This window comes from Salvia miltiorrhiza, unplaced genomic scaffold (assembly GCF_028751815.1).
Source record: "Salvia miltiorrhiza cultivar Shanhuang (shh) unplaced genomic scaffold, IMPLAD_Smil_shh original_scaffold_399, whole genome shotgun sequence".
Classification (NCBI taxonomy): Eukaryota; Viridiplantae; Streptophyta; class Magnoliopsida; order Lamiales; family Lamiaceae; genus Salvia; species Salvia miltiorrhiza.
Window position 1 is genome coordinate 1 of NW_026651541.1, and position 11,510 is coordinate 11,510.

Consider the following 11,510-nt stretch of genomic DNA (forward strand, 5'->3'; position numbering starts at 1 on the left):
CCACGGACAAGAGGAAGCCACGTGGGAGCTTGAAGACAAGATGAAGGAGAAATACCCCGAGCTGTTTTAGCAGAGTCATGCAAATTTCGGGACGAAATTTTTGTTAAGAGGGGTAGTATGTAGTAACCCCGCTCTTTTAATTTATTAAAACCAGCAATGCGATAATTATTTATTGCATCATTCAGTAATAAAACCCAGTGGTTATATATGATTCGATTTCGACTTATGACTTTGAGTTATATAATACATGAAGCAAGAGTTATTATTTTATTTCGCGTGAGAAACTGCGATAAAGATTATTGAGCAGTCAATAATTATTATTTCTGATTATAACTGACTTAGCAAAGTCATGTTATTTAATAGTTACAATAGAAATATTATTTTTATTATTATTATTATTTTTACTTAAGTCATGGATTATACCGAGTTGTGAGGAAAATTAAATCTTCGGATTTAATTTAGATATTAGATGAGCAGATGAATTAAATCTACGGATTTAATTTAGAATTATTTTACAGTCTTTTGACATTAGCAAGACAAGAAATAGAATATCGAGACACGAGATTTATTAGAATATACGGATACACAGATAGACGATTAAATAGCAGAATCAAAGTTACCATTTTTATACAAAATGACCAACGCTGGAAGATTCTATCTATTACACCACAATTTTTACAACCTATCTATTACAATGATCACACAAGTTCCTAGCCCACAATTCAAAAACACCATCTCCCAACAAAGAAAAAAAAAAGAAAGCAAAGAGGAAAAAAAAAAGGGATAAGGGGCGTGTGAATTTGCTGCTACAGCTACAGCCCCTCCCCTCCTATTCCCTTCTCCCTACACCTCTCCTTTCCCTATGCTAGCCGCCCACCCCATCCAATCCACCTCATACTCCAGCCTGTTGAAAATACTCAATAACAAAGTCAAGAAAAAACCACAAGTAAAGTCAAAAGAAATATATATTGTAGGACTTTAGTACCTTAATTATAGGGATTTGCATGACTTTGATCATTCTTAAACCTATAAATTGAGTATCATTGTAATACGGAAATATCAAGCAATATCAAAGAAATACAATTACGATCTTTGGCTTTTCTTTCTCTATATTATGATGATACCATGTTTCAACACAGCCACCCAAACACAAAGCAATCACAGGTAATGCACAATCTCAAATATCCTTTCGTAAACATTCATATTAAAGCATGGGCATAATCAGTTCAATCATAGAAGACCTTATAGCATCTTAAACTTAGTAATTACACCAACTACGCTTTTATGAGCAAGTGACAGTTCATATGAAGTTTTAAACAAGCATAATTTGAGTTTATGCAAAGCAAAGAAGAGATTACACCTTATCTTTCCTAATTCGCATTAAGAATCGATAAAAGAGAACGGTTTGACTTAGCTTTTAAGGGGGGGAGGCTGACTGCCCTCGACCGGGTACCGAGCTCCGAACAGCGGCTACCCGGCAGCGGCGACCTCTTCCTTTCTGGAATTAGGACAGCATCAACGGCGTTGATGGAGCCCGCGTCGGCAACCGAAGCCGATCAGAGACGATGGCGGCTGAACAACTGAGAAAGATAAAGCTGACGCCGATCAATTATGAGAGAGGTCGAGGAGATAAACCAACTTTCAGATTCGAGCAGCAACCGCTTGCCGACGAACGAGAGAGCCGGAGATCGCAGCGGCGACGGCGAGTTCTGACTTTGAAAAGTTAGGGCTCGGTTCAATTTGATAGATTTGGGGTAAATCAAGAGGGAGAGGGAGAACCTAGGCGATGAGGCGTCTAAAGTTGAGACGAGGGGAAGGAGAGGAGGCCGACGGGCTCCAGGCCGGAGCAACGCCGCTCCCAGACGGCGACCGGTCGCCCAATTTCGAAAGGGTAGCAGCAGCAGCAGCAGCGCTGATTCCTTGAGAATCAGGGCTCGATGTTGGGGGAGGAAAGAGGACGGCGCCGGGGCTGAGACGCGTCGACAGATGACGCCGGCCGAAGCAAGTGATGGCTGAACGGCCGGAGGAGGCGCAGCCGGCCAGATTTAGCCGGAGGAGAAGAGGCCGATCGGCCTTGAGGAAGAGAGGGAGCGTCGGTTTTGAGAGAGAGAAAAGAGAGAGAAAAGCGTGAATTGTTTTGAGAGAGAGAGAGAGTCCGATAGTTGGTGATGTAAAGAGAGAGAGAGTGGACTGTAAGAGAAGAATTGGGCCTCTAATTTCTTTTGGGCCGAATTTTGAGCTTGGGCTTTGTTATTTATTTTCAGTGGGCTTGAGTTGGGCTGGATTATTTATTAATTTTGGGCCGATTTTAAATTATGAATTGGGCTTCTGAATTTATTTATATGGGCCGATTTTAATTACTGATTGGGCCTCTGAATTTATTTATTTTACTCAGATGGGCTTTTATTACATTATTTCATTGGGCCGAATTTATTTAAATTGAAGGCCATCTATTTTATTTGGGCTGTTATATTATCTTCGTTGGGCCTCGTTAGATTTATTTAATTGAGCCCAGCTAATCAAATAATTATTTATTGGGCCAAGATTTATTTAATTACTTGAGCCGATGAATTATTTCAATTGGGCCTCTCATGTTAATTATTCAAGCCCACTTTTACTTAATTATTAGGTTGCCTTATGTTGAGCCTTTTAATTATTTAATCTTATAACATTACTTATTCATATTTATTAAGCCAATTAATTATGAGGTTATAAAGCGAATAAGCTGAAGTATTTATTTATTTTCTATTGACTACGAGGAGCGGGGTTTATTTAATTGACGGATTAGAACACCCCGAAGAGAACGGATTAATTTTTGTTAATTATCCGGCTTCATGAGACGAGACTTAGCTTTTGTTTAAATCCGATAGCCTGGATTAACAATAGAAATTCCCTGATTATTATCTCAGAATAATAGTTCATGCATACGAGATTCATGCATAGTTTAATTACGCATTCTCATTTAATTGAGAATTTTCCCTCGATTTAAAGTCTTACGTTATTTTCTCGGATTAAAGGTCGAGCGCAAGAATAAGAGCTCGTCAAGGAGTCACTAATCTGTAGCAAAGCTTTGCTATCAGGTGGGTTACTTTCATATATATCAAATGAGTTTAATGTTATGTTTGAACAATTATTTCATTGCAAAATCTTTGAACTGGAAATTATTTCAACTGTTGTCTTGCCATAAATGTTTCAATGTTTGGTATGATATCTATCTGATGTGGCTTTGCCAGTTATTATGAAATCGAATTCGGGTCCTGAGCAGTTGATAGCTATCCTGCCAGGGCTAGTGTACACCAGTGACCGTGAGTCATCTAGCGGGTTGGCCGGTCAAGTGTCGTGAGAGGTGGCCACCTCTCCGGCACACAGTTCCAGATATGATAGATTACAGAACTTAGACTGCAGTCGAACTTTAAGAATCACAAATGAATTTAGTAAGCTTGGGCCTTTTTAGCGAAAAACTCCCTTGCTGTACTGTTTATGATGGCATGACAATTTACAACTTTACGAAGCATGTTATATTTCATAGTAGGCATATGTGCCCACTGAGTACTTTTGTACTCAGCCCTGCATATATTTCTAAATGTGCAGGTTGAGCAGCTGCCGATGGTGATGAAGTGACGAGCGGGACTCTTTTGTCTTATTATGTATTAATGAACTCTAGGGTTACATGTCTTCATACATGTAATCAGAACCTTATTCCGCTGCGTACTCAGGAGTCTTATGTTATTTTGGTTAAGTCGGAGTTATCCGAACTTACTAGTTATTTGAGTCTATACGACTAAAACTCCGTTATATTATAAATATCCCTGTTGTTAACAATGATACTGCGATCCTTTCTTGTTTGATTATTCCCCTTTCTACCCCGCTTCTAATCTCCCTCCATTAGTCACGGTTTCCCCGGCTTAATTATCCTTAATTAAGGCCGGTCGTGACAGTCAAAACCTGGGAGCGCAAGGTATGTCGATAACTCAGCCGCCATTTCCGTCGAGCTTTGGAGACTCTCGCTTTCCTGATCTCTACAGCTGCTCTCTCCCAACTCAGAATCCTGCTCCACCACGTCCTTCTGCCCCACCGATCGGTGAAACATTTTTTCAATCGATGCAATCAAGGTCACAACTTTCCCAGATTTGCCTCTACCCCGTGCATGCCCCTCATTCTCACCAACAAGCATAGCATTAGCCTATTTCAGCGAGTCAGACAGCGGGTGCGGAAAGCAAGTTTTCGGTGCAGCTCTCCACCTTATCGAACATCGAAATACTTGGTGGCAAGGCTCCTTTCGATTTACTTTTCCGACCACGATTTGATTGAGTTATGGTTGGCGGTGGATCCGCCATTGCCACTTAGAGGCAAGCTGATGGCACAAAGAATTAAAACCCAACTCGAAGATAGGAAGCAAGACGAAAGAGAAAAAATGAAATTTGATACGAGCAATTCAAAAAATGAAATAGACACAAAAGAACACAAGATCGACGAAGAAAGCATGCAAAAACAGTGAAATAAGGCTAAAAATCATGCAAGACGCAAGAAGACTCGAGAGAAAATTTTTGTGTTTCGTGTGATTTTATCGTAATCTTACTAAATTTTTAAGTTAAAAGAAAAAAATGATGGTATATTATGCCCTTGTGTTTTCATAAAAAAATAAACTGACAATGGATTTGCAATAGTAGTAATTTATGTTGATAATTTGAATTTGATTAGGACTCCTGAAAAACTCAATAAAATTGCTGAATACTTGAAAAAGGAATTTGAGATAAAAGATTTAGAAAAAAAAAATTGTCTAGGTTTGCAAATTGAACATGTCCCTGAAGGCTTATTTGTTCATCAATCTTCATAAATAGAAAAAGTGTTAGCGTTTTAACATGGATAAAGCGCATCCATTAACATTACTAATGGTCGTTAGAACACTTGATGTGAATAAAAACCCATTTCGAACAATTGAAGATGGAGAAATGACACTTGGTAATGAAGTACCATATCTTATTGTAATTGGAGCATTGACTTATCTAGCTAATTGCACTAGACCAGATATAGCTTTTTGTGTAAATCTTCTTGCGTGATACTCTCTCCGTCCCACTTAAGACGCAACATTGCTTTTGGGCACAAGATTTAAGGAGTTACTCCCTCCGTCCGCCAAGATTATGGCAATTTGCTTGGGCACGAGATTTAATAAAATTGGTGATGATTTTGATGTAGTGGAGAAAGGGTCCCACCACTTTATGAGATGAGTAGTTGAGATTGAATTTTGAGTGGTTTTTTTGTAAATAAAGAGTGTTAGTGATGATAAAATATTAAAGAGGATGGTGGGATCATTGCCATAAAAGGAAAGTGACATAATCTTGGCGGACGCCCGATATAGTAATTGTGACATAATCTTGGCGGACGGAGGGAGTATATATTAAGGAGTGATAAAGTGGGAGAGAAGAATTAATAAAGTGATAAAGTAGGAGAGAGAATGTAATAAGAAAATATTTAATTAGTGATAAAGTAAGAAAGAGAAAATAAAAAAGTGATAAAGTAGGAGAGAGAATGTAATAAAAAAATATTTAATTAGTGTTAGTTTTTGCCAAATAAAGAATGTAGCATCTTGGTTGGGACGGCCCAAAAAGGAAAATGTTGCATCTTGGGTGGGACGGAGGGAGTATATCTTTGCACCTACTTTAAGACATTTGAATAATGTTAAACACATTCTACGTTATCTAAAGGAAACCGTTGGCCTTGGATTATATTATTTAAAAGATCTTGATTACTCTTTAGTGGGGTATGCAGATGCAGGTTATTTATTAGATCCACATAAAGTCAAGTCCTAAATTGACTATGTTTTTACATGCGGTGGAACTACTACATCTTGAAAGACTATGAACCAAAGCCTGATTGCAACATCCTCAAATCACTCTGAAATCATTGCAATCCATAAAGCAAGCCGAGAGTGTGTGTGGTTGAGAAATATGACAAGTTATATCCAAGAGACTTGCAGATTGACTTCACCAAAGGACAATCCAACTATATTATATAAAGACAATGTATTGTGCAACTTAAGGAATGATACATCAAAAGTGATAGGACGAAGCATATCTCTCCCAAATTTTTCTTCACATATGACCTTCAAAAGAGCGGCGACATCGACATCAACATCCAACAAATTCACTCAAGCGATAATTTGATGGACTTATTCACAAAGGCGTTACTACACAAGATCGGCATGCGCCAACTCAAAAATATACAATGATCATTTTCAGGTGGAACAACAGTATTCTTTTCCTTCAACCAGGTTTTTGTCCCATTGGGTTCCTAGCAAGATTTTAATGAGGCAACATATTTTTTAGAATTAGTCATTTAAGGGGGAGTATTTGTAAATATGGATATAATTATATTTTACCTTATTTAGTGTAATGACCTAACTCTAAACCCTAATAGTGACGGAGTCTAATCCTCACAATAATATACTCAAGTAGATTTATCACCTACGCTAGTCTCTCTTCTTCTTCTCCTCTCTCTAGTTAATAACAAATGTGAAGAATTTGTTTCTACCTGCAAATGTTATGCGCGAATGCACTCCGATATTTCGACCTAATAATTATAGAAGGTCAAGTAAATCTTTCCTGCATAAATGAAATTATTCCCAAAACAAAAGCTCAAGTTGCTCACATATTACTCACTTCACCAGCTCCTACAAATCCCATATACTCAAACTCTAGTATTTTACTCCACATATCTTCTTTCCCAGTTTCTCCATTCGTTTTCAACTCCAAAATATACTAAAATGTTCCATTCCTATTGCTCATTAGTGAGATCTCAAGGCCTCAAGATAATGGCCGACTTGTTGAGCTCCAAGAAACAACGCATCGGCAGCAAGAACAAGTCCAAGCTGCAAACAACACTGCTGGTGAATGGGAAGTTCAAGTATTGATGGTTCTAACCTAATTTCAGAAAAGGCAAGGAAGAGATTACCAAACGGGCAGAGAAAACTAGCCGATAACCCCAGCCTTCCTTGGCAGCTGCAGCTCTCTGTTGATCAGTCCAACTATGCATAGCATAACATAGGACACAATAAGTACTGTTATAGAACTCAAGTCACAATTTACAACCTAATTAGACTAACTATGGTTTTCCAGTTTCATAGCATGGGAATATTTTGTAGATATATATATTAATGGAAATGATGAGAAAGTCGCAATGTTAGATAGAGAAAGCCCTTGAAGTGAAGATTTTAAGATACCACGTTAGAAGTTGCTTAAGTAAAAGAAAGTTTGTTAGAAGTTACCCAAGAAATTCCGAAAGCCCACCAATTCCTGCTAGCTTAAAGGGTTGCGGCCCTTCCCTTTCAAGATCCTGTTAGTATAATCCAACTCCAAAGGAGAGCAAACAGATTGAGAATGTGAAAGCCAGAGTTGGGAAATATGCTTACATATTCACCAAGAAGACAGAATGGAAGAGAAACGAACACGTTACCTCTTCTTCAGCAGCCTCCAAACCTCCTTGAACCCAGAAAAGGTTTTCATAACCAGCATTATACAATAATTCACAAGCTGCGAGGGATCTGCCTGATCATGAGATGACTAAGATGAAAAGAAGAAGAATGTAGTAATATGCAAAATTTAGATATCTAACATGTGATCTACTGAAAGAAAATATCGCCTTAAGTCAGCTGACATGAGCTACTCACTTCAATCGAAGAATTATCTTCGTTTATATGTGGATTTCTATCAACTGAAAGAAAATCTCACCTTAAGCCCTTCTGGCATGCCAGGATGAGATCCGTGTCTCTTGGGTACTTCTCCGCCACTTTCGATAAGAAATCTCTATTAAGAAAATATTGCATAAGAGACACTTATATCATGTAATAACAGTATATGTATAATAAAAATAGGAACAACCAGTATCATACTTGTTGAGGGTTAGTGTAGGAACGCCGCTCCACCATCCTCCTAAAAAACGAAGATTACTTAGATTTTACTTCAGAAAGACTTAAATTAAGTAGAAAGCTATGGACTTACAGAATATCATGAAACAACATATAAGGCATCAAATTATTGACACGACTTTGACGCAGACAGCTATCCAATGAACATGACACACAAGGTTGAGGCATTATGTGAACAACCAACAAACAAAAAATAGGAAATAAACTCGACGTTCAAGTACCCATCATAAATCCCGTGATCTTCCTTGAAAGAGTTCCAGCATCCAAGCCATCGTCAACATCAAATATAGGAATCCACGTTGAGCCTTTGACCCATGCCTGACAACAAGATTTGAAAAAGGATCTCCAATTATAAATCGCGAAACGAACTCAAAGAAAAAGGCAAGTCCAAGAAAAATAAGCAAGAACAAACTACCAAGCCCATGGCAAAAACCATGAAAGGAACTTACAAATTTTGGAACCAACAAAGTTCAGTATCATAAAATATTCAAGAAAAGAGCTTTCAAAGCGGAAATGGCCACGTTATACCAATAAAGCGTAACATATGATTGCAGCTAGCCAGAAGAGGGGAAAAATGATAATATCATGTTATAGCGATATAAAACCATAACAATATTGTATGTTCACCTTCTGACGCTCGATTGAGGGACGTACATCAAGCAAGGTTTTATGTGAGAGTTGAATGGCATATCCAGCTTCTCTTGGAGTTAGAACTTTGACTTTCCCTTCCCTAACCTAAATTAGAAAAATAATTTCCATACTACAATCAGTAGAAACCATTATGGATGTAACAGAGAACCCCAAATGACAATAAGTGATAAGAAACTATATAAATACTATATACATATTAAATGTTAAGGAGTGACATTTATAATTACATGTTGAATCACTTTTCAATACTGAGTCTATTGTACATAATGATGATGTGAACAATTAATTAGCAGTATAACTTCTACCATAGTTCACACAATGCATGATGCTTGAGAGTGTAAATACAGCTTAATGACTACTAACTTTCCCAATTTACCACATAACCTAAATAGGCAAATAACACAAGACATCAATCACCAGTGCTATGTTATCCATTAGCAACAATAATCAGTGTACAATTATTTTGCACCCAAAGCTTTAAATTAGATAGTAACAAGTCTCTTCCTGCTACCCTTAAGGTTGCATTTATTTTTCATCATAGATAAGATACATGGTTGAGTATTTTTATCCTCATTACTAGTATTTCTCCAATCCCACTTTCAATGAGATGTGAATCAAGTAAAATTAGTTCAAATGATAGAAATTATTAAGGGACTTGGGATATCTCAAAGCTAAAATCCACTTTAATAAACAATGAATTAACCTATACTATTTAATATTTTGAGTCAATACATCAAAGTATCCATTCTCATATAGCAAAAATAAAAAATATCCACTAAGATAAGAACTTAAAAATTAATCATTTTTTGTGAAAGAAGACAAATTTACCCTACCACTAAGATCTTGACCGGATTTCAGAGGCTGCTAGACTCCAATTTTAATGACATCCAAGGCAGGTCAGCATTCCTATTCCTTTGAGATTAAATTCAGCCTTTCTTGGTTAGGTTTTTGGTATTTTCCTTTGCAGATTGCATCATCTACTTTTGAGAAGTGGATTCTATTTTCTAGAAGCTGGATGTGATCAACTTGTTCAAATTTTGCATAGAATTTAAAAGTTATACTGTCAAGTGTCAAATTGTTGACCATGCCAGTTTGCAGAACATTGTTTAGCTAGGGACAAACCCGCCAGTGACACAACGGATTGTGGGGCTGCCGGAGTTTAACGGGAGGACTACGTTTCCAGCAAGTGGGAGGAAGTGTGTGATTTAATCTAGTAATATTTAAGGTTGCGTGCTGTCATATTGCTGTGGAGGTGAATTTGTGTTGTTAATGTTATTGAATTCACAACCATTTCAATGCATTATCGCTAGTATTGGTTGTGAATTCGAGTTTTCAAGCACGAATTCACAACTAATTGTCTTGATTGTAAGTTTTAAACTAGAATTCACAACTCAAATATAGATTGGTTGTGAATTCGAGTTTAAAGCTAGAATACACTACTAGTTGTCTTGATTGTGAATTCGAGTTTTAAAATTAGAATTCACAACTCAAATATAGATCGATTGTGAATACAAGCTAAAAAACTCAAATTGAAAACTAGTAGTTGATCATTTTTAAATTTTTTATTTTAGTGAATACTTTTTATTTTTACTATTTTATTTTAAACACTTTTAAAGTTTACTCAAATATTTTGATTTATCTAAGTTAATCCTCAAGTAAATTCCCCTTACTTAATTCCCAAAATTAATACAACAGAATTATCAAAATTACCAGAGCCTCCCATCTCTTTCTAGCTGCCGCCATATCCTTCATCTGCTTCACCTCGAACTCCTCCTCAACCACTTGCATTCTCGTAACACCCTGCCACAATTAATACCAAATCGACAACAACAACAAAAAAGAAAAGAAAAAAAAAATCAACATAAACCCATTTCTGAAAACACCATTACAAGACGCATAATCAAGAAAAAAGAACACTCCTCAAACAGAAACTCAAAGGATAGAATTGTGGGTTACGTTGCTGCGAATACTGCTGTTCGAGAAAGATGGGCCTGTAGCAATCGGCACCGGCGCAAAGCCCGAAAGATAATTCCATTTTCTTGGTCTGCGAGGAAGGTTTAGAGCTATGGTGGGAGAGAGTTGAAGACCCAAAGTTTCCATTTTACTGAGGATGAGGGGAATTCTTGATCTGTATAGTTTTATTTTTGTATTTTGCAAGTGTTCTGTCTGTTTCTGCTTATCCTAGAACCCTGGTTGCTTATCCTAGAATCTGGACTGGATATGTTTTATCACAACTCACAAGGGAACAAGGCGCGTCAAAATGATGATATGTAAGTAAAAGTGACAATAGACACTTGTAGCCAAAAGCATATAGTTTATGATTTTGGTAGCCACCATTTTTAAAAAATGACTTTAGGGGTCAAAATAGAATGAAAAGACAATCTCACCCTTACTAATTGTTAAGTAAAAATAAAGAAAAATTGAATTTACTCCTCACCCACCTCCAACTGCCAACTCAGCAAAAGTTACTCCTCACCCACCCCTCTTCATCTTCTCTCTCTTTCCATGGCTTCCATTACTCTTTCCATGGCTTCCATTAATGAAACTGCCGATCTTATTCTTCATCGTATCTTTGATTTTCGTAGGTTAAGATGGTTCGTACAGCTAAATTAATGTGATAATAAATGCTAATGTAAGGTAAGTTGGTGAAGAAATGGATGAAAAGTGATTTGTGTTCTTCTTCCTCATTTTTTTCTTTTTTGGTGGAAACCCACGAAAATTTTCCCCAAAAAAATAGCGATTTTGTTATTTGAAAACACTTGGGTCGGACGAAATTCTTTGGGCATTCTGATTGTATTTAGGTATGTATGTTAAATTCATGGCAAATGTATCAATTGTATGTCTTACTTTTCGATTTTAGTGAGCGGTGAACAGTAATTTTGCAGAACACAGTTGTATTTGTAAATGACACAGTTTAAAATATATTGATATCAAA

The 11,510-nt window shown here is 37.0% G+C and overlaps 1 protein-coding gene and 2 long non-coding RNA genes across 3 annotated transcripts; 1 reads left to right on the plus strand and 2 right to left on the minus strand.

Moving 5' to 3' along the window:
- Positions 1 to 564: 564 nt before the first annotated feature.
- On the minus strand, positions 565 to 1,122 carry LOC131004431 (uncharacterized). The gene is made up of 2 exons (XR_009095014.1): positions 986 to 1,122; positions 565 to 904 (listed from the first exon to the last, which is right to left on the minus strand). It is a non-coding gene; the product is annotated as an uncharacterized LOC131004431 (long non-coding RNA).
- Positions 1,059 to 3,875, plus strand: LOC131004430 (uncharacterized). Its single transcript, XR_009095013.1, has 3 exons — positions 1,059 to 1,164; positions 3,018 to 3,080; positions 3,592 to 3,875. It is a non-coding gene; the product is annotated as an uncharacterized LOC131004430 (long non-coding RNA).
- A 2,688-nt stretch (positions 3,876 to 6,563) lies between these two features.
- On the minus strand, positions 6,564 to 10,849 carry LOC131004438 (rhodanese-like domain-containing protein 11, chloroplastic). Its single transcript, XM_057931129.1, has 10 exons — positions 10,532 to 10,849; positions 10,286 to 10,375; positions 8,552 to 8,659; positions 8,146 to 8,242; positions 7,889 to 7,928; positions 7,728 to 7,802; positions 7,453 to 7,540; positions 7,265 to 7,332; positions 6,952 to 7,024; positions 6,564 to 6,868 (listed from the first exon to the last, which is right to left on the minus strand). The coding sequence occupies exons 1-10, from the start codon at positions 10,673 to 10,675 to the stop codon at positions 6,785 to 6,787; spliced, it is 867 nt and encodes a 288-aa protein (XP_057787112.1). The 5' UTR covers positions 10,676 to 10,849; the 3' UTR covers positions 6,564 to 6,784.
- Positions 10,850 to 11,510: the final 661 nt, after the last annotated feature.

What these genes read in the sequence shown, in the direction of transcription:
- LOC131004438 (XM_057931129.1), bottom strand. Translation starts at nt 10,675, where the DNA reads ATGGAAACTTTGGGTCTTCAACTCTCTCCCACCATAGCTCTAAACCTT. An exon ending in GATCACGGGATTTATGATGG is followed by an intron (nt 7,929 to 8,145) that starts GTACTTGAACGT and finishes TTCGTTTTTTAG; the next exon opens with GAGGATGGTGGAGCGGCGTT. An exon ending in TAGTTTTCTCTGCCCGTTTG is followed by an intron (nt 6,869 to 6,951) that starts GTAATCTCTTCC and finishes TGTTGTTTGCAG; the next exon opens with CTTGGACTTGTTCTTGCTGC.